Here is a 22,991-nt window from a genome sequence, read left to right as displayed (position 1 = left end):
TCTCTGAAAGGTGCATGGTTACCCCTAATTTTCTTTTTGATTTCAACGGCCCTTACAAAGATCTGCTTTTCCTGCATAGTCATAAACTGCACGAAAATGTATTTGCCTACCGTTCACTTATGATGATCGGCGCGAAACTCTTGGGGAAAGAGAGACTTTCGAGACCAGTTTCCAAAGTGGAGACTTTCTAAAACAAGTGGTTTTTAGTGTGAACAGGTAAATCGCGCACAATGCGGGCAAATACGCAGCCTTTGGAACGCCTAGACTTATGAAAACGCTGACTGGTAGTTTTCAACACTTTTAGTGTAAGCGATAGGAAAATGGACATCCAAAAGTCATAGGTTTGCAAACAAAAACACCCTCGTATAGACAGATGGAAACGACATGAGAGGACGTCTGTGAACGATGACTCAGATATTCTGCTACGTTTTCCGCCAAAATAAAACCGGAGACTTATGAAACTCCACTGAGAGAAAACGCATCAGTGTGGACATGACCTTCAAACTGCCGGAATGTTGACCGTATAAATATATTCTGTTTCATTAAAAAACGAAGGAGCTTGTACATATAAACGGTGCATAAAACCGACTTTACATTGTACAAGATAGTCTTCCAACGGATTGTCCCAGAATGCATATAGAGGTTAAAGAAAGTTCGTTCCCGACAGTCTCGAGAATCTAATGCCACGTGATAGCTGCGTGACTTTTGCAGCGTGTCACTGCCAGGTCCCTGGTGCGTGAAATTTAAATTCAGTCTGCCGAAACTTTTAACTTCTTTGTGTTTTACTACAAATTATAGATTTAAGAAGGCATTGATTTGGGTACTAACACGGCCGCATATTGAAAATGGAGAACTGGTCGGAACACCCCCAATTTCTTATCACGATTTGCCAGTTCTGTTCGATTGCCAAAATCATTTTTTTCACGCCTCGGCTACTGGCGATTACTTACGAATTTTACCTCATTTTGTGGTCATGTATAAACCATTCATGATGGATCATTGCGAATGACAAAAAGAGAGAATAAAGTAAAGTAGTCAACTTTAGTTAATTCTAGGACCTCTAAGAATATTGAGTTTTGCTAGTCTAGTATCATTCGGAGAAGAAAATATGATCATCTTAATGAACAAGTAGTTGCTTTGTTTATTCATTGTCGGTGGAAGAGAAAGAATATGTACATAATTCATTATATTAATTTCACAATCGTACGCCCTTTCAGCCTGGACTAGACAAAGAAAGTGGGATACTCCGCAGTATTGGAAGAGGTATAGGCTTGAACAAATCGAGACAAGCTACTTAACTTCCCGCATGATAAGAGATTAAGCAAATATATGTCTTCAAAAAAAAAAATTGAAGCAGCGAATACTTGGCGGAAATTAGTTGCAGATATAATCGACTTCTGATAGTCTGGCTTAAGAGTTGCAACATTAAATTATGACTGGAAATTGCGTAGTGCATAAGAAACTTGCATTTGACTTGGCTGCTATCTTCAACGCATCAGTATTTCGCCCAAATGAAAACTAGAAATGCTTGAAGCATCAGAACTGAACACAGGATATAAATACTCAATAGCAATAGCTAAATTAATTTGAATACTAACTATTGACAGCTTCCCTGATCAGCATACTGAATTGTTGGAAGCACTGGAAACAAGTTCGCAACTTACCTTACTAAAATGCCATCAAAGCTATTCGAGAACCAGTTCCTCGCTAATTAAGGTTGCCTTCTTCAATGTAGTGTGTCTCCTTCGCGATGTCCTGACAAGGCGTCCTATAGTAACACATGCATCCAATCCAAGTAACAACGAACAATGCGAAGAAGACACCGCTAACAGCAACGGCGGCAACTGAATCCATAGTTTTATGACTTGGCCACTCGTGTCAAACGAAGCAGAAGTGATCTTGTGAGCGGTTCAGTTTTCGTGCTTCTTTCCGCGGTGAATGGCGGTGGAATGCTGAATAAATCATGCATATAAAGAAGTCAGTTCGTGAAGGGCAACAGGAAACTGAACCATGACCAACCAAAGCAGGTCACGAAATCAGCAGAAGCACTCAACCAGGAAGTTTAGGTAAAGAGATTTCGGCCCAATTGCATTGCATGGTCCGATCCACGCCCAAAGTTCTCGTTTCCTTTTTGTTTTTCTACTGCGCTATGTGATTACTTCAAAATGTTCGCGCCTCTATCTTATAACCATCAACTGCAAACAGGAGCCCAATTGGCTAACAAATTAATAAGCCTGTTCGTGCGTAGTCCCCTATATCCTAGTGTTCTTAGTGTCGTCACACAACTCTCCTCCCCATGCGTGACGAAGCTAAGAACGGCTGCGTAGGAGATCTAGACTACTTCGTGTGAATTGGGCGGCCACTTTGAACAGGAATGTTTGGTTGATCAACAGAGTTGATAGCTAAAGGTAAATTGCATGCCCCCTTCCCCCCCCCCCTTCCTCCCCCACCCACGCACACGTCATACTGGGGGGCTCAGTGCAAAACCCATCTTCTCTTGATCATACTTGTCAACAAGTTACACTTAAGAGTGAGAATGATGTATTATTCAGTAAGTGACACAGGCATACTCGGAAAAAAAAAAAACCCGAGTGCTCCTATCAGGAGTCGAACCTAAGACTTTCCGATAACTAGTTCGGATGCTCTAGCACTGAGCTACAGGAGACTCGTGGAAGCTAAGGCCATTAAACTAGGTTCACGGGACAAACATCCTGCATAGTCTGCTAGGATTGGAATGTCATGTGTGGCATATGCTTTATACTTACCCTACTTAAAGTAAGAAAACATTTATGACGGGATTTTGAGGGATGATGCGTTAAAACAGATCAAAACCAGTAATTGAAGACCACCGCAACGAAATCGTAAAAGCACTGGATTCTGAAGTAAAGGACCTTATCAGCAACAAATGATATAAAAAAAAATAACAAGCCTGATTTCACGGTTAAGGAAATGCATTGATTGTAATATTTCGAAAGGCACGGCTTTTCTTCTTCAGGGTATTACAGAAAAGGACCTAGATTTGCTTCAAGCCGTCTTTTTATGCGCCTAAAGAGGGCGACGAGCTGGACGAAGTAGCGTGGAAACGGACTCTAAAAAGGACCCTGAGCCGGTTTTAGATACCATAAAATAGGCTTGAGAAAAATAGCTTAAGTTGTAAAAAGAAAAACTTTGGGGTGATTTTCTGTAATACCCTGAAGAAGAAAGGTTGTGCCTTTTGAATATTGGAACAAGATATTTCCTTTACCGTAAAATCAGCCTTGGTTTTTCTATATTATTCAGTAAAAAAACAGATGGCGAGCTGAAATGGCCAAACGAAAACCGGCGGAAAGCACTTGGCCTAACTATTAAAAACATTTGAATTTTGAAAGACTCATTCGACCGATGAATCACAGGTGTTAGGGACTATCAGACTACTTGAGTTCCATTCACGTTCATCAGTTCTTTCCGGAGTAAATTGATTGTCTGTTATTCTGCACCATCAAGAGCCCTTCCATAACTGGACGGCGCCGAATAGCAAGCCATCAATTGATTTTCATCGAGTCAAGAGCCTCTCATGGCTCTTGACACATAGCTGCTCAGGCACTAACAAAGGCACTGAGAAAGGCACACTCACTTTCCTTGGCACTAACGAATCAGTATTTGATCATTTTAATTAAATTTGCATGATTTATTAAGTTTATTGCGATGGTCGATTCTTTATATGGTTCTTACTTACACAAGAGCCGCAAATTTTTTTTATCAAGTTTTCTTTGGCTCAATCGTTTTCAAGAAACTGATGGTGTAGAATGTTCTGGAACCCCCCCCCCCCCCCCCCCCGTGTGAACGACTGCACTTGCTATTTCCATCAGAAGTGCGTCGAGGTTGGTTGTACAACAGCAACTTTTCCATGACAAGTCTGCATTTGTTTGTATCAACCGTGTGTACGACTCAATTTGTCGAGTTTTTCCTTGATAACTAAAATACCTCTGTTCAAAACCTGGCGTTCCAGTTTGTTTTCAAACAAGTCCATTCACTCTTTACACAAGTAGAAGTCAAAATAGTCCAAAGGTTTCCAAGGAAAACTTGCTCAGCGGTGTGCATCTACAGCCCAGAGCATTGAGGCATATGCAGCCGTCAAAACTGAGTTATGGTTAAATTTATACCCTTCCCTTGCTTTTGCAACAACAACTTCCGGACGTAGGACACACTGTAGACAGTGAAAATGAAATTAGTACACACCTTCCGAGGCTGTTTTTATTTATTTTTTAGGATTATGTACAATTTCTGCATGTATTTGCCCATCCACATCTTAGCTGCAGCAGTGAAACATCGAAAGACGCCGATATTGTTTACAGTCGCAGAACACGTCAAATGCTGCTCTAGCTCACCAGAAGAATATGAGTGTAAATAAAACTGCAAAATGCTACCTAAGTGAAGCAGAATTCGAAAAGTAACTAAAGGCAAATTATAAACGTCCAAACTATATAGACTGTATGAACTATATATAGACGTTTAAATTTTCTCTTGTTGTACAGCTCTGGCCCTGAAGAAGACTAACTGGGGTACCAGTTGAAATATTGGCCCAAATAAATTGCCCTTTATCGCAGTCAGTCAGCCCGGTGCAATCAGTTTGGCTTATTTACACGTAAAGGGACGTCTGACACGTGCATTTCTACTACAAGATATCCGGCAACGAAAAGTATTCAGAACAGTTTATTTGTGCGTCGAGTTTTCCCCTGTATTCAAAAGCTTTATAAATGTCCTCTCCCCCTTAATTGTTGTGCTTTTTAGCTTCTGTAGTCTAAAAATTAAAGGATGCAGATTGTCTTGGTTTAATTTAAAGAACGAAATTTAAGATATTACAATAGAAACTATTGCAGCATCGGGCGTAATGTGAAGAGATCAGAGATTTAGACAAGAGGGAATCAACCAACAACAAAGGATGCAATCTGTCTTAACATTGATGATTTAGTTCCAACTCAGTGACGGGTTTAGAGGACGTGTGTCATTCTTTTGTTTCGCGTTTAAAATAATATGCTCAGTTTCGACAATAAAGTCCCTTCTTTCATCACATACTGAAAACAAAACTATGATAATTCCGCTTGAAATGAAATTTTGAAACGAGCAGTTATTAAGTTTCGGCCAAAATGATAGACAATTTGACTTTTGGCCAGTAAACATCAGGATACAACAGTCAGTTTTTGAGTCCCGAGAAGCGCGTAAAATTGCAATAACGGATTTTTGCACTGTTTTTCTTCAAAAAAATTAGGACAAAAATTGATTACTTTATTGGTCTATGGCGGGGCAAAGTCGCAAACAGCGTCAGCACATTCAAGCACTTCTCTACCCGGCAGGTGCAAGGCATCATTCAGTATTGGTAATACAATAGGTCCAGCTTCATCACGCCGGAAGGTTTCAATCACATCCATGTACAGTTACAAAAACGTTGCAATCCCCTATTTTAGAATCAATGATAGCACTCGAAGATAGGAAAGCGAAAGAGAGGAAATTTTCTTTTTCTTGGCTGAAACTGAAAAATACTGAATTGCGGCACTTTACAGTTGCGTTCAGTTTGCATATTTATTTTTACGTTGTATTTAGCAAGAAACTCCGGAGAATTTGTTATTCATCGATTTCGCTGGCATACGCTTAAGCAAATATTCCGGTAATTCTGTGAGGCGAAAAAGTGAGAATTAGACATCTTGGTTTTCGCGTTAAGGTGTTGTATTCACACCCGTATTCTGCCCCGTCACTGAGCGGAAGTGCAAGTAACAGGACAATTCCGGAAAGATCCACTCCTCACACCAGTCCCTCTCTTCGAAGCTCAAGAAATCAACTTGCGATCAAGAGCAACAATGGCGTCTTCAGCGAGGCCTTTTCATAATATGTACGATATCAAGGAAGAACTAGGAAGAGGAGCCTTCAGTACAGTTAAGAAATGCGTTCTAAAGGAAGCCGGGATGGACTTCGCAGTGAAAATTCTCGACACACGCAAGATGACCTCTCGTGACATCCAAAAAGTTGAGCGGGAAGTACGCATTTGCCGGTCACTGAAACACCCGAATATTGTCCGTCTTCACTCTAGTGTCCTTGAAGAAGGTTTTTATTATTTAGTATTCGATCTAGTCACTGGTGGGGAGCTTTTTGAGGAGATTGTGGCTAGAGAATATTACAGCGAAACGGATGCATCGCATTGCATCCAGCAAGTGCTCGAAAGCATTCAACATTGCCACCAAAATAACATTGTACACAGAGACTTGAAACCCGAAAACCTTCTTCTTTCCAGCAAAGAAAAGACGGCTGCTTGTAAACTAGCAGATTTTGGACTGGCAATCGAAGTGGATAACGACAGACTGGGGTGGTTTGGTTTCGCTGGGACGCCAGGCTATTTGTCGCCAGAAGTTTTAAAGAAGGAGCCGTACAACAAACCAGTAGATTTGTGGGCCTGCGGAGTTATTCTGTATATCCTTCTTGTCGGCTATCCACCGTTCTGGGACGAAGATCAGCAAAAATTGTACAGTCAAATCAAGGCTGGGGCGTATGATGTAAGTAATCTTTTAAATAAACGCTAGTTACTACCTCTGATTTGATATCTTTAAGCACGGGCATTTTTAATAACAAGCCACATCTTTTACGAGAATGTTCTTGTTTCAAACGAATGTTACTAACAAGTCGATGCAAAGACGTTGATCTTAATTCTTTATTTGACGATCGGTTTAGCGATAAAATGAGGAACGTGGCTGATGTTTATATAGAAGATAAATTACATTTTCCGTTTTTCTTCACTGCCTCATTAATTTTTGTAGCTTTTGCACCCACTCCTGTGGTTCCGTTTACAATGAAATGAAATTTTCTTTTGTCTTCACCAACACTGATGCTAATATATACGTGGCATGGAGTCTAACAGCGCTCGGTTAACATGAACCTCGACAGGATAAGCTGTTTTTGTGGGTTTCCTGTATTGTCTTTATTTGGTGGCTTCGTTAGTTTTAATTGTAGCTATTATTCCTGAAAACACCTGGCTTGACAAGAGTTCAGAGTAAATTACGTGCAGAAAATATTGCTCGTCCAGTGATTAAAGCCGTATAGATTTGTAAATCAAATATGTAGTTTCAATTTTTTTTTTCTGGGAAACCTTCCCAAAACATGTTTGTGTTTAAAAAGACATTTAAGCCCCAGATGAATTGTTCTCTTGAAATAGAGCTTAAACGCTTAAATTTGACTCGAATTTTAATTGTGAAACAAATGTTGTGTTGGTTGCATGTAACAATAGAATTCATTTATAACCAGTGTTGTAAGAGCATTTGCGTGGACAATGAGCTATAAATTGTTATAGGTTGTGTCCTGTTTAGTCCAAATTTTATTTGTGCACTCATATAAACTGCAGATGCACCAAAAATTTTAATCACAAAAGGTGATATAGATGTAACTTACACAAAATTTTATAACATTCTGATAACTGAAAGTCAGTTGTTGATGCTGTATTTTACAATCTAAATGACGTTTGCATTTGCATGTTTTAACATGAATTTTATGTTCAAAATGGTTTGGTTTAATTGTTATGTACTTTTGTTCCCGGCGTCATTGTACATAATAACTCGGTAACAAAGGCCTGTAGAAAATCATTCAATTCAATTGAACTATTCAACAATTCAAATCATTTTGACACAAAATTCATTCGAAACCCATCATGAGAGATACACCTCCAAAATTTTTGTCAATGTTTTCAAAGCCAACGATTCAAAAATTGGAAATTATTCACATGAGCCTTTCTACACAAAAATTGGGCTAAACTCAGTTAAACTTTAATGATTTCATGCAAGTCCAGTTTATGGCTAATAGCATAATTGTGTGGTAAACAAAAAGAAATTCAAATTAGAGATCCCATTTCACAGGTGATCATTTATCATCATGGAATATCAATTGGCTTGTAGCTACCCAGTAAATCTCTTTAACATAACGTAATATTTATTGAAGATGAGGAAAATAAAATTATAAATCTACATCTTGAAAAGGAAAACTAGAGGTTAGCCCTATGACATTTCCCTAACTAAAAACATTAAAATGATACAAATTATGAAAAAAAAAAAAAAAAAAAAAACAATAATTATTTCACATATCACCCAAAAAATTCTGGTATTTTTTACAACCCAGAAAAGTACTTCTGTTTTTATGGATGTGGTGTTGGCAGCAAGGTTTTAACCAGAAGGGTTTTGTAGGATACCTGCATTTTGAAAAATATCATATATTGATATATGGATCTTTTTTCATATTTTCTAGAAATAAATTATACATGCTCTGTGGATAGCTAATGTTCATTTTCAGAGTAAAGGCCTAATACCCAGAAGTGTAATACAGTCAAAATGGAATTTACGACAGTGACACGCACAGGAGTCGAAATGATTAATTTCAACTGGATTTTGCAATCATTTGATTTTATAATCCATGTATAAAAAGTTTTTTTCTCTCTATACTTAATGCTTCAGGCTAAGTTACAGGATATGTGTGGATAATAGCTGGATACTCATCGTTGTTTAGTCTAGATAAGTTTCTGAGTACAAATAAAAATGAGATGTACACGTACCTATGTATCTTGTGAAATGATTGAAAGAGTTCAGAGGAGAGCTTTTGAAATCTTCAAACCCAATAAATTATTTATCCTATAGAGAGGCTCTTGCTTTATTTGAGTAAAGTCTTTATATAATGGAAAGGAACAAATATGATGAAGGAAAACCTTAAAAAAATTGACAGGGGTGAATGCCTGTCGTCCCTAATACCGCAAACCAGGGAAAGCATGCGCAGGCGTGACCTACGTTACAGTAATCACTGTACCTTAGGTCTTTTTATTAAGATTATTTGATCTAATTTTTTCTTATTGTTGTATTTTTTTTTTCCATTTTCCATTTTTCTTGTGTATTTATATTATTTTTGAATGGTTTTTTAGGTGAATCATTGTAAAGCGCTACTGATCATTTTTATGTAGTGCTATAGAAGTACTTGAATTATTATTATTATTATTATTATTATTATGATTATGATTATTGTTATTATTACTAACTATCCGTTTAGGACAGAAAGGTTTTGAAGAAATTTCTTCCTGGTTATGACACCTTCCCTTAACGAGCCATAGTTGCAAATATTGGTTTTACCATTAGTGACTCTTTTTAAAGGGAACTTCCACTCTGACAACAAATTGACGGTTAAGTATTGGAAATAGTGTCCAAATTCTAAATTTTATTCTAAAACGTAGAAATGACATTCAAGTGTGTTAAAATTAGATATGATTATCAACCATTTTCGCTTTTAAATTTCCTGGGCACAGCCATTTTGAATTTTATGACGTGTAACGGTTGCCACTATTGTTATTCATAAGTCCTTTTGTTTGAAACAATTAAGCAACCGTGTTACATCATGAAATCCAAGATGGCAGCGCCCGGGAAATTTAAAAGCGAAAGTAGGTGATAATAGGCGATAAATTTTACAACTCCTTGTGTACCGAAGTCTTCAACTCGTCCTCCTCTATCTCCTTTAAGGAAGTACTTGAGGCGTTTTTCTATAATAACTATTAGTAGTTTTCATTTTCTTGTAGCTTTTCTTTTCGTAATATATCCTTCCGTTTGACATTGTAATTGTATGAAATTGTAATTGTATCCGTCGGCATGTTCTTATCTTCTTTTTTGATTTCATCTTGTAAAATAATAACTGAGGAGACGTAATTAACATAAGCTTCATAGTTTCCTTTAGGTCTCCTCGCCATTGTTACATCCATTTTTTTCAATTATTTTTTTGTTTACATTGTATTTGTGGTGTGGCAAAATATATATAAAAAAATCAAATCATGTTTTGTGCAACACTGAAATATTATTTCCATGTTTTCCAACGAAATTTCAAAGTAGATGGTATTTTCAACAATTTAACTTTAATATGTTTCGAGTTTGGAGGTTTCCTTTAATTGGTTTTTCACATAGAATACATGTTTTAATAACATTGCCTTTCTTGATTAGTTCTTATTCTTTGATATTGATTGTGAACTACGCGAAGTATTTTTCAGTAGAATTTGTAATGGCCCAGTCCATTTCAAGATTGTAAATAAGTTCTTCTTAGGTTTCGTAGATATCATTTACTCGTTCCATGTAAAAACATGGTAATTCATCTACGATGGCATGGAGGTTTTAACTCAGGTTTCTTACACATGTTCCTTCTGGGGCTTGAAAGATCTCTTTGTCATTGCCGTAATTTCCAGTCTGACACCAGCAATGTCATGCACACGTTGTAAATGTTAGTTTGTTGGGGGTGCCTAAATAGAAGATTGAAGGAAATATTTCAAATTAATAGGGAGATCATATTTACAAATTACATTTACAGCAAACAGCAGAAATGGCCATGTGACCAATTATTTATCCTACATTTGTCACTCACTGTTTTCAGTTTCCCAGTAAAACTGAGTTGTTTTGTATTAGCATCTGTGCTAATTTTTTTCAAGGAAACATCAATGCAGATCTAGTGTTTGCTGTTTGCCATAGACTTGATTCTAAATTTCTCTAATGTCATTTTCTCATTTTTGTTTTGTTTTGTTTTTAAATTCTTCAGCTGAAATTTATGTAGCAGATCGTTTTACCGAACACATCCCTGTCCCTCTATTATAAGAGGTTTTGTGGACTTTTTGAAAATCCTAGCTGGCCTTATTTTCACTATGTTAATGACATTTTTTGCCCTTTGGAAATCAAAAGGAATCAATTTTTGCATGTTAGCAATGAAAGTGTCAGGTGACAAACCTCCAAAGAAAATGGTAGTTTTTCTTCACAGTTCAACAATAATAATAATAATAATAATAATAATAACAAATAATATTCATGCACTTATATAGCACTGTTTCTACACAAGACCCACAGCACTCTGCAGGAATAAAACCTTACTTTAAAATAACTAGCTAAAATCAGACCAAGATTAAGCGAAATTACAACTGAAGGGCTCATAGTATAACCAACCTATTATGTGCATTTCAGATGGCTTTTTGTTGTTGCCCTCAGCATGCGTAATAACACAGCACTTATTCTTGAGTTCTAGAGTGGTGTTAATTTGAAGATTGGCAAAGTAAAACTATTGTAGTTCATTTTAAACCAACTGCAAAGGAGAGAGAGTGATGTTGGCATTTTAAACTGAATTTGTTGTTTCGTTGACAAGTTGATTTTAGAGAAAAAAAGTTCAGGTGAGTCTTGTTTAAAAAAATTTAGAGTTTCAGTTTCGCTTTATTTTTTGCCATTATTCTTGCACATTGTTACAAGAAATATAAAAGATAAAAAAATAACAAGAGAGAGATAAACATATGGCGACAATGCCTATAGAGAAACCATTGGGGCTTATACGAGCTACAGGCTCCTAAAAAAATTACAACTTTGAAATCAGGATTTCAAAGGATTTCATTTTCTAACATTAGTGCCTGTCAAAACACTACTTTCAAAAAAGCACTGGGTATTTACCCAAGCAGGAACTCTTTTATCAAAATAATATTAAATAAAAATTTCAAAAGAGCAATTTTAAACCTTCCAGGTCTAGGATTTGTTAGTTCCTTTTAGTCTACACTAATAGACGAAACATGTCAGCCCACTTGCTATAGGCTAAAGAGATAAATAAATAAATGGATCATGAAAATTATACAATCAGTTGGTAACTCTTAGTCCAGCATTCGTAACCAAAGGACAACCATAACCTTAACTTAATCTGTTGATTTTCTGATTTCTTTACTTTAGCTAAGGGATCCTCCTATGATTTATGGAACCTTGCAGATGCCTGAGACAGAAGAAAGTTAAACTTTTATTCTGAAAGCCGTAGAATCAGGCGCAAAATTAGCTCTGAAAAACCACATGCCGTAGTACTCCCAAAATTACTGCCAGTGATGTTTTGCAATTTTCTCTTCACTTTATGAGAAGTGCAGTAATATGTGTTATGATGTTGCACTCATTATTGCAATGAACACATTGTTCAGGATTGCCATGGTAAGGAGAAAATGACATTTTTTCTCAAGGTCAGGAAAAGTCAGGGAAAATGTTGATTGTACCTTGAAGTCAGTGAAAGTCAAGGAATTTTCAAGTCCAATTATCGCCACCGTTAAGCCCTTGAGTCCTGGCATACCGCAAAAACTGTTGACGCTGACGATAACTCATGCCCACTCCCTAATCAATACCTTATTCTTCTTAACAAAATTTGCTAATAATGTTTTGCACACTTATCACCTGTATTGTACATTTTTTGTATTTATTGGTCCTCATTTCTTATTCTCTTCATATTTTATCTGTTGAAGACAACGGAACGGTTGTTGAAAACTCATACCTTTAAAATTTTTGATCAATTTTATTTTTGTGCCACAAGGTTTGCAAAAGAATTGATTTCTTTTTCCTTTTTTTTTTTTTTTTTTGCCAAAGGATTTATTTTGGGTGGTTAGTGAAAATTAAGATTGACATTTGAATCAACTGTTGAGCTACAGTTGGGCTTAATTTAGTTGAGTTTGATAGGATGATAGCATGACATTTAATTTGTGCCTAAGAATGTATGACTGAGTGGATCAACATAATCATACCAGCACCATCCTATAATTATTTTTATATAGCTGAACTGGTCCACGCTGAATAGGAGCATTCTGATTGGCTCCCTGAGCAGTTCAAATTTTCCTATACATAGCTCTTACTAACCGAGTTGGAGGTTCGTACTGTAAGTTACACATCCTCGTTTTTTCCTGTTGATTTATGGCCTTTGTGCTTGGGCCATAAATCAATGGAAAAGACTCCAGTCCAAAACTTACGGTACGGACTGAGAAAACAAGGTTAACTACTAAGACATTTAATTAATCGGGTGCGCAGGAAAGGAAACTAGTTGAATTCAAGGGAAAATTAGCAATACGGCCCACAAAATTGATCAACTGAGAGTTATAATAAAAGCAGCTAATATGGACCGCTTGCATTACAATGTTGGTTATCAAAGGAGGAAAGTGTTTCAATTTTGACAAAAACGAAGCAAAAATGTTTTAAACTAAGCTAAAGAAGTAGGAACTGTTCAAACCGTTTCACACAGACTTGAAAGCAACAAGGGAAAGCCTTAATATAATATACGCCTTATTGAACTAGCTTTTTTGGTCCGTATCCTCCCTCACTCTAGTTCAATAACCTATATCTACACTGTCTAGTTTATGCTGTCCATTTGTTCATAGCTAAAAAGTATTGTTTGAAGTATACTAAATGCACGTATTCTGTAGCGATACTGATTCACAGTGATACCTAGAGTCCTTGCCATAAAACATTTTACTTTTTCTTCTGCAAATTCCTACATGTAACCTTTACTTGACTGTTTCTGTTACAGTTTCCATTGCCAGAATGGGAAACAGTGACAGCGGATGCAAAAGATCTCATCAAGAAAATGCTCACAGTGGACCAAGCTAAAAGGATCACTGCAGTAGATGCTCTTAAACATCCATGGATTTCGGTATGTTCTTTATTGTCCTTAGTCATGGAGCTTGAACCCTTGACCTTCAGCCCAAATATCCACATGATTATTCTCTTTACTGCTCTGCTGTATTTCTTTAAGGACTAGTTAGGAGAATTTTATTTTTGATGATCATTCACGATTTTATTGTCATGCCATGTTTGTTGATCAAGTGGTGATTGTAACGAGAAATTAGATGAGCTGGTCTCTATTGACGCCACTATCTGCTAACCCTTTACTGTGGGCTAAGAAAAGTGGAACACTTTAAAGAACTATTTCCGGAATGTTTTTTCTTCCAAAACCAATCAGACACTGACCAACCACTAACAATTAACGTTACAGCATGCAGTTCAATTGTCTCGTATTTGATTGGTTTTCTTTCCCTACACATTCCAAAAATAATTCCAGTGTTCTCGGTATGGCTCATTTAAATGGTTTCAACATTTGACCAACATTTGTTCAGCAAAAGTTGAATGGATGTTAGGCAAATGTTGGACAATATTGAATGGAGTGTTACACTTTCCACAATGTTGAATGACCTGTTCAAATGCCCCCAAAATTTGGTTCAACAAAGAGTTGAATGTATGTTGGAGCAAATGTTGAAACTGTCTATAATTTAAACATGTCCATGCTAATCTGGATAAATTTGAAAATGCAACCATTTTTCTGGTTTGGCATTCTGTCCACACTGAAACGGCACTTTCGGTCATCGAAATTGAAACTTTTTGAACATGCTCCCTGGAGCGGATAAATTTGAAAATGCTGGCTAGGTGTTTCAGTGTGGATGAGAAAAACAGAATTTTTTGAAAACGCTGATGTCACAACAGCCAGTTTAGTGCGGGCTCAAGTAAAGCATGCATGCTTTTCAATTCATCTAGCGTTTCTGGGGCTGAGGCTGCATTTCAGTGTGGATGGTAAAAACAATATGAAAACAAAAGTGTGGACAGAAAACGGGGCCAAAACGTCATTTTCAAATTTATGTGATTAGTGTGGACAGGGTCTTAGTCGGACACTATAAAGGGCTGACAGATAGTCCTAGAGCTACCACAAAGATGTGTCCACAAAAAGTACAGTGATTAAAGGCCACTTACTGACTGAATATGTATGTATGAGACATGATACAACTGTATTCTGTATCCTGGGCCTGCAGTAATTGGCCACTTAGCTGTTGTGATGTCCCTGCCAACGTCTACATATTGGTTGTGATTTTTTTATTTATTTTATTTTATTATTATTATTATTTTTTTTTTTTTTGGGGGGGGGGGTGACATAAAGGCAAAGCTAATGAAATAAAAAAATAATAAAATGTATTTGAACTGCAGGTGAAAGATTACATAGAAGAAAGACCCCTTCTTCCATTTAAACTTAATGACTGTCAACCTCTACTGGATATATCATTTGCCTTTCTGCTTGGATGAAAGATATATTTTCTACATTGAAATTTTATTTCTGTGTTTTGTGAGTTTGTCAAAGTGATCATGGATAAGTATCAGCAACGATTAATCTGTAAATTGGAGAGCGGCAAAATTTACAAATATTCCACAACAATTACTGATAAAGGAAACTTGCAGCATGTGACTAAATCAACCTCTACTGAATATGCCTTCTTCTCTTTTTCTGGTTGGATGATAGATATACTTTCTACAACAACTTTTTGTGAGTGTATGCCTAAAGTGAGTTTTTTTTTTTGCTCTGCACAGTAGACTGAACGCACCCTGCTGAACATATCGATAGGTACAACGTGAGATCGAATCTTAAATGAATTTTATCAAAAAAGGAAGCTTGTGACAGCAGGCGTCTCTGTTCAAGGGTGTGCCAGCTAAGTGGCACAACCAGTCTGACGAGCTAGTGGAGCGGCGGTAAGCTCCCGTAACAAAACAAATTGCATTTTTTGAACTTGTTGAAGTTCAGGGGATCTTTCGTCATGTTTTGGCAGCCCGTTAGAAGTTGGTCTTAGTTTAAAGCTTAATAAGAGGGTTGCACGTTGCATCATGAAACAAACTAGGGCGTTGTGATTCCTTTGAACATTCCCAAAAAAAGATATTGAAAAGAAAAGAATAGTTTGGATATTTCTTTGACTCCAATTTTGATAGAGTTGCGAAAGTCTAGAGAGGACTGAGAAGCTAAAACAGCGCTAAAAGTTTTCGCTTTTAGTTTTTACTTTGCAAAGTTTTCTTAGGGAGCTTATAAGCTTATAAGTTCAAGCGTTAAACTTAATTTAAGCTTAACTTGAGCTTAAGCTTATAACCTCCTTACCAAATCAAGCTTTCTTTGAGGTCAATAAATTGTAAAGAAGGGAAGCTTACCTTGAGTGGCCAGCTCTTTCAAAAATTATCCAAATTATTCCTCAACTTCCCCTAATGATGATTTGCTGCGAGAACCACGATGTATAATTCAAAGTTTCATTCAACTTTTTAATTTGAAGAGTTCTTTCTGTCGTTCTTGCTGGTAGACAGGACAAGAATGCGCGCGCAGAATTTGATTGGCAAGTGAAAGCTTTGAACTGGGTTGAGGAAATGTCGCGGAGACAACATGGGACCTTGAGGGTCATTTGGTCGTAATTTGTAAACTTTTCCTTTAATTCTCACGGTGTTGAGAGACAAACTCAAATTGGAAGAATAATTAAAGGTCTTGAAACATCAGTTTAGCGACTGTTTGCATTCAAATTAGCCCTTGCTTCGTTCAAGGTAAAATATTCTTTCGATTTTTGAGATTAAGAACGAGGCAAGAAGGGCTATATTGCGGTTGTAATGTTTCTAAAATTTGTTGTTCATTTGTTAATTCTATGGTTATATGAAAGGTTTTGGCGCTAAAACTGTTATATTTTTATGCTACACGTTTCAAATTCTAGTTTGATTTATTTTCCCTAGTATTTAATGAGCCAAAGCAACCGCAAATAATGCATTTTTAGGTGTCGCGAACACGCCCAATATCAATTTTTTTTTACTTCAAGCTTCACAAAAATACTACACAAAAAATTACTTTGAAATCCTTAAGCAAGTTGTCATAATCATACTACAAAAACATTTTAGTATTCAAAATGATTAATAACCCATTTATAATCCCAGCCGTTGTCGGAAAAAGGAAAGCAAAATCACCAAATCGCCTTGTTAGTAAGGTGGTTTCTTTCAGTTATTTTAACAACCATTTCCTGTTTCATGTATGTACACCATTCAAAACAAAAAGAACAACCGGAACGGCTTTTCGATTTTTCGTGCTCAGTTCCGTTGCTTTCGTTTTCATTGTTTTTTTTTTCCTCTTTTCGTTGGCGTCTTAAGGCGCTGTTACACTGGGCAATTTTTCTTGCAACTTGTCTCGCAATTTTGTTGCGACACAAGTTGCATGAATCATTGCCTCGGTGTAACATGCCCTGAAGTGAGCATGTCTCGCAATTTTTATGTTGCCGCAACAGTTGCGAGAAGTAGAAGTCAGTTCTACTTCGTTCAACGGTGACTACAACAAAAATGTCCCGAGACAACGATTCGTGCAACTTGTGTCGCAACGCTGCAACAAAATTGCGAGACAAGTTGCAAGAAAAATTGCCTGGTGTAACAGCGCCTTTAGCCATTGAACATTCGTTGTGATGAAAAAAGTTACGCCTAAAAAATTAACGAAACTGTAAATTTTTGACAAGAAGTAGTGGTCCATGGGAAGGCCATATTTTTCTTTGCTAGGGAAAATTCCTTGTTTTTTTGCGTGTCACTGGTGTCACAGGCATGATTTGCAAGATGTCATCCCAACATCAGCTGATTATCAAAAACACTTTTCAGTTCGGTTGTTAATACTGATGGCGTCGCAAATGGCAAAAGACGCCTGGTCCTTTATCGTCGGTTCCGGACGGCACGGCAGTGATGGGTTTTCAAAAACACTTAGTTTAGTTATGCCTCGTTGCAAGTTAGCGGATTTATCCCTCGTACGCTGACCATGTTGTCATATTGTGGATTCTTCATTTGTTTTTCCTTCTCTGCATAAACACATGGTAAAACAAATTTATTTCGCTTTATTGGACGGCAGTGTTTATTAGCAGTTCCTAAAAGTAGAATAAACAGGAAACAAGAGGTCATTTTAAGTGCTTTATAGCTTTGGTGTATTGTATTGTGGTCACCGCCGAATTTGACACACTCACTCAGTTCCTGCTGTCAATTTGCATAGCGCGCCAAGGAGTATTTTTGGATCTCCTTCGCGTAATTCCCCAAACCAAACAGAGTGGTAGTAGGCCTTTGCAACGAATCGCTTCTTTCTCGTTTACTCGAAGTTTCTTGTCGCTTTTAGTAAAGTGATCTCAGAGTTACAAGCCTATTTTTCCTTGTTAATGGCGCCTTTTTTTTTGTTTGTGGTCAATTGTCCCAAGTGCGTCGTGGTCAAGATATTGACAGGCTGTTTTCCATTGTTTGTACACCTGCTTCTTAAGCCGAGCTCGTTAAAGGAAAAACTTTTACTTTGTTGCGACTGCTTGCTTTTAATGGTTCAACGCCGTAACCCTTCTGTTGAAGATTTCCCGGTCAACACACGTTTCTACATACTATTAACAGCAGCCCGAGCATTTAATTCAGGTTTTTGGGGGTTTTTTTATGTCATAGTTGTAAAGACACTTTTTCATTTGGTGTACTCGCGAGTTTTTAATTGTCACTATATGCGCAGGATCTTAACGTTTTTCTCAACATCAATTTCAGGATCGTCAAAGCACTGCCTCGACGCTTCACCGACAGGAGACCATCGATGGTTTAAGAAGATTCAACGCGCGGCGAAAACTCAAAGGAGCCATTCTCACCACGCTTCTGGCGACGCACAACTTCAGCGGCTCGAAAAAGAAGAAATCGGATGAAGATGTAATGGCGACGCATCCTGAGGAAAAAGAAACAGCTGGTGGTTCTTCTCCTTCTGCTTCTTCCCAGACCACCACCGTACAGCCGGCCTGGAAATCGCAGAAGGAACAGGAGATCATCCGCTTAACACAGCAACTCATCACCAGCATCACCACGCAAGATTTCGACACCTACAGCAAGCTCGTCGACTCACACGTGACAGCGTTTGAACCAGAGGCGAATGGTAATTTGGTCGAAGGCGTTGAGTTTCACAAGTTCTACTTTGATAACGTTGTGCGTCAGCGTAACGCGCACACGAATACCACGATCCTGTCGCCGCACGTGCACATCCTGAGCGCGGACGCGGCGTGCATTTCCTACGTGCGCCTGACGCAGCGTATTGACAGCAGTGGGGAGCCCGTAACAGACCAATCGGAAGAGACGAGAGTCTGGCAGCTAAAGGGCGGACACTGGGTAAATGTTCATCTTCATAGATCCTCGTCAGGAAAAGGGTGTAACTAAATTTACGATATAGATCTAATTTGTAGATACCAAATGGTGTCCGCATGATTGAAAATTAGTTATGAATTAATATTCTTCTCCTCTCACTGTCCGTTTACAGGGAGGAATATTTGAAAATTGGAATTTTAAGGGCGCTTAACACGGATGATTTTTTATGTGATTTTGAATACGATTTCAAATCCGCTACATAAATTAAGCCATGAGACGGCAGACTAACGCAAAATTAGCCGCCAAACCGTCTGCGATCGCTGGCAATCTTTGGCAATCCAGCGACAATCAAGCCATATTCTATTCCCGCAATCATCTTCAATCGACTGCGGTCTGTTGGGATCGTGAGGTCATGTGGAAACAAATTTACTGTGATAGTGCAGTCTCATAATTCATCTAATGTTTGTTCTCGGTGGCAAAAAATTAATACATGGCTTTTCCATGGCACGGAGCAAAATGAGTGAAACTACGAGACGTAGCTTCCTCTGCTAAAAAAAAGTACTTCATGTTAGCAATTATTTTCAAATAAGTTTCCTCTAAGCGACGATTTATTGCACGATAAAAGATAGCTTAGACCATTTCGTTTTCAATCGGTGTCGATCTTTCAATTTGATCGGCGATTGCCTGACATTTTTTGAACACTGTTAGAACTGGCCCGTATTATTGCCAAGCTGTCAGAATATACCAAAGCGCCGACACTGTACATTCAAACAAAGCCATCAAGGGAATTAATATGTTACCGGCCGAACGTCAAAAAATGAATATTTTTGCTCGTTCAACTGTCAAAGCTAAGTCCCCAGGATTTACCAGAACTCGGTATTTAATTAATTTATGATTATCTTTCATCTTTTACATATTCGGTTCAATTTCCAAAACAAGCCAGACTGTCAAATGCATTTAGCTTTAAATATTAGTGCCATTTCTTTCACAAAGCCCCCGTGAGATTTACATTTGGTAGATAATTGAATGTTTGACAATAATTTCCGCTGAAACCAGAAACATACCTCTGAATAAGTTTAGTTAAAGAGGCAGTCAAAGAACTCGAATAACATCCTGGATTCCAGTTACAAATATTTGTCAAAGCTGTAAATAGTTTGGGATATCAGGGCCGGATGTATATCGCAAAAATCATGGAGAAGAGGAGTCATCTTCCTTTCGTGATAATATACCAAAGTTAGCTTTTTTCAATTTATTGTGGGGAATGGGTATAAAGAAACCAGAGTTTCCGTACTTTTCTTCGTAGTGAATTTAATGTTACAATTGCAAGAATATATTGATATTTTTAATGATATTGTAAAAGTCAGCAATACTCGGAGAAAGTGCTGTGGGTCATACATATTTAGTATCACTTTAATTACCCAAAAAAACATTTCTGTATGGATGTAATACGTTAAAATAATGGTTCAGTTTTGTTAACAATTACCCAGCTAATGCACTGAAACGAGTTTCATTTATCTTTGGTTAAGGATGGCTAGGATGGAAATGGATTGCAACTTGAAAAATTGGCCAATTTTTTTCAACATAGTTAATTGAGGGAGTTGTTAAGAAACCTTGCCACGAAAACAATGGTGCTGCAATTTATGTTGGAAGGGCCACGACCGTGCACAATCCTTTGTTATCATGTTCACACTACAGTTGAATATCTTAACAGGAACGTTTCTATTGGTCAGTTACTCCAACATTTTTAAAATCTATCGTGGTCTGTGCAGGGTCAAGGCCAAAAATCAGTAACAAAAACATGTGACCAAGAAGTTTGTCAGGCTTCATAACCATTTCTTTTTATTAACTATGTTTTGAAGATCCTTCTGAGTATTTTGAAAAAATAATCGCTAAAAACTGATTATAGTTTATCATCCTCGGTGAAATCATTTCATATTTTTCTCCCGTTGCTGTAAGAGCAATTTCATATTAGAAAAGAGGTTCTTAGTCAAATATCGGAGCAGTTTTGAGCAACATACAACAAAATCTTCGGGACAGTTTAAGAGACATCATAGGTTAAATTTTCCGGGCCTTACGCTGTCATTTACACATGAAAAAAGCAAAATTCGCTCTTATTGAATTACATGTAAGACTTCGCCCGCTCAATCAAATCCAAAGTGAAACGTTTTACAAGTAATATGAACCAGTGTTGGCTCTGAAAGTTAAAGGGTTAATATTGGAACAGAATTTACACATCAAATGGCCAAGTGCTGGCCTAGTAATTTATCGCACTAGTATGATAGGTACAGTGTTCATTTAGTAGCGTTCATGGCACACTAGACCCACAAATATTCTTCAGACAGGGCTCACTTTCCTCGGGGGTGAAGAGGGAGGGGAAGGGGGGTAAGGTCCATGTAAAAGTGACAGAGTGATCGTTGTACCTTTCAGCGTTGAAAACTTCAGGATGTGGTGGTGCAAGAGTTAAACCTAACAAACAGTTGAAATATATTAGGAATTACTAGCTAAAATCTGAATATCAGCCACGCCCAGAGACCTAGAAAACCGGCTACTTGATACAGATTGAAAGCAATCACTCACGTCACTTTTATGTGAGAGAGACCATTGGAGGAGTCTAACCTTCTGTGGGGCATAAACAATTTTATCGTCAAATCCGTGTTGAATTTTTTGGGGGGAGGTTTGGTATCTGAAATGTTAAGTGGCGTCGCAAAAGCTCTGTTCAACGTAGCTTTCTAGTTCAGAGTTCGTTTCTTGTTGTTGGTATGAAACAACATGGATTAGATAAGATGTACGACTTGGGAATCATTATTGGAATCTGTTGGAAGAAACACTGATCACAATAGAGAGTTAGGATCGGTAGCTGTCACTTAGAGCAAGAACCTCTGCTTGCAGGAAAACACATTTTTTCGTTATAATAGTTTATTAGATTCAATGAAACATATAGCTGTGTGAATGTTTGGTGTGCCTGCGGACGCAGGCTCATCTAGTATTAAAAAATGAATTCAACTATTCATGCGTTCTTGTTTTCTTCCGCGGTGTTGAGTGCCATGTTGCGGGCGCGACAAGAAAAAATGGATTACGAACAAAAAAATATTCGGAGCAGTGGAAAAGAGAGAAAACTGCGTGGTGAGCGAAATGACTTTTCTTGTTGCGTCGCGACGTGAAAACGTCCTTAGCAGCTCGAAATGCATAGAGGCCCATGCGCTTTTTGTTCAAGGCTACCGGCTCCAGGCGTCAGGAAGAGCAGCGAGATTTTCGATAATTTTGAAAATTGGACAAATGGGACGTTATACAGGGTTTGCCAGTGGGAAAAAGCGGAATTCGATTAGCGTCAGAAATCTAAACAAACCATGAGTTATAACTTAAGATACTAGCTAAGATTTCTCTTTTCGAATTTCAGGGATGTTTCTGGGACACTGCCAAGAAACCGCGTGGTTTGTGTGTTTGTTTATCTGTGGCTAACAGTTTTCTAGCGGAAACTTGCCCAATGTATTTTTTTAAGCTATCAAAATGGTCAAAAATTAGATACAAACATTGTGCAAGTAAAATAGTTTATCGGGCCAAAAACGTTTTCGGGACTTTGAGGAACGCACAGAGCTGGCGTGAATCTTATACAGGTCACACCATGGCGTTTCAAGTTGTTAAAAGAGAATCATGATAGGAGGAATGTGAACGAGCGCCCAGGATATACCGAAGGGAATGAAAGCGTTCGAAGATTGTCCGAAGGTCATACCGAAATATTTCCGATCACTCTCCGAAGATTAGCATCGATTTTCGAAGGAAAGTTCGAAGATGTTTCTATTGTTAACCTGTAGCTTTTAAGTGAAAAACTCTAAGGAAAGCAAAGGTCAAAGAACGCAAATATAGAAGTCAAAATGTTAGGAAGGTCACGATAGCAATATCTTCCCTCCACGGTAAAAAATATATTTGTCTAATATTGCCGATTAGGCTTGACAGAGGATACAGACAAAAAATTTTTTTTCAATGTCTAACAAGAACAGAAGATGCCATTTGAAAAGCTTACTGAAAGCTCGCAAGCGACACATGAAACAGTTTAATATTACTGGAATTTTCGTGTTACGAACTTTATAGTTTGCATGCTCCAATATATTCGAACAGCGTGCGGGGCAAATAATAACCAGATCAGTGATTGATATTGATATTACCTGGGACGTCCACACGTATCGGTTTTCTATCGCCGGTTTATATTTGGAAACTGTGATTTTAGAAGCGGGTCTTTTCACCACATTGATACATTGTATGTTTCAAATATTCATATTCTCA

At 37.7% G+C, this 22,991-nt stretch overlaps 2 protein-coding genes and 1 long non-coding RNA gene across 5 annotated transcripts in view; 2 read left to right on the top strand and 1 right to left on the bottom strand.

Moving 5' to 3' along the window:
* LOC146474831 (uncharacterized) overlaps positions 1-15,896 on the bottom strand; it is a 20,262-nt gene extending 4,366 nt beyond the window's left edge. Inside the window, exons 1-3 of one of the 3 annotated variants that reach the window (XR_014866073.1) lie at positions 15,762-15,776; positions 10,170-10,276; positions 1,665-1,952 (exon numbers count right to left, since the gene is read on the bottom strand). This is a non-coding gene — a long non-coding RNA (uncharacterized LOC146474831). Of the gene's footprint in view, positions 1-1,664; positions 2,166-10,169; positions 10,277-15,761 lie in introns of those variants that run through there. The other 2 variants (XR_014866072.1, XR_014866071.1) reach the window with 2 other exon arrangements.
* The window catches only part of LOC146474827 (catalase-like), a 164,635-nt gene that overhangs the window by 88,084 nt on the left and 53,560 nt on the right, over positions 1-22,991 (top strand). The gene's annotated exons all lie outside the window — the stretch shown is intronic.
* Positions 5,579-21,379, top strand: LOC146474830 (calcium/calmodulin-dependent protein kinase type II delta chain-like). Its single transcript, XM_085116548.1, has 3 exons — positions 5,579-6,524; positions 13,333-13,455; positions 18,129-21,379. The coding sequence occupies exons 1-3, from the start codon at positions 5,835-5,837 to the stop codon at positions 18,780-18,782; spliced, it is 1,467 nt and encodes a 488-aa protein (XP_084972674.1). The 5' UTR covers positions 5,579-5,834; the 3' UTR covers positions 18,783-21,379.

Source organism: Pavona decussata, unplaced genomic scaffold, assembly GCF_977016875.1.
Source record: "Pavona decussata unplaced genomic scaffold, jaPavDecu1.1 SCAFFOLD_87, whole genome shotgun sequence".
NCBI classification, from domain to species: Eukaryota; Metazoa; Cnidaria; class Anthozoa; order Scleractinia; family Agariciidae; genus Pavona; species Pavona decussata.
Note: the sequence above shows the minus strand (reverse complement) of the source record. Positions and strands in the feature narration are given on the sequence as shown.

What these genes read in the sequence shown, in the direction of transcription:
- LOC146474830 (XM_085116548.1), top strand. Translation starts at nt 5,835, where the DNA reads ATGGCGTCTTCAGCGAGGCCTTTTCATAATATGTACGATATCAAGGAA. An exon ending in TCAAGGCTGGGGCGTATGAT is followed by an intron (nt 6,525 to 13,332) that starts GTAAGTAATCTT and finishes TTTCTGTTACAG; the next exon opens with TTTCCATTGCCAGAATGGGA. An exon ending in TTAAACATCCATGGATTTCG is followed by an intron (nt 13,456 to 18,128) that starts GTATGTTCTTTA and finishes CATCAATTTCAG; the next exon opens with GATCGTCAAAGCACTGCCTC.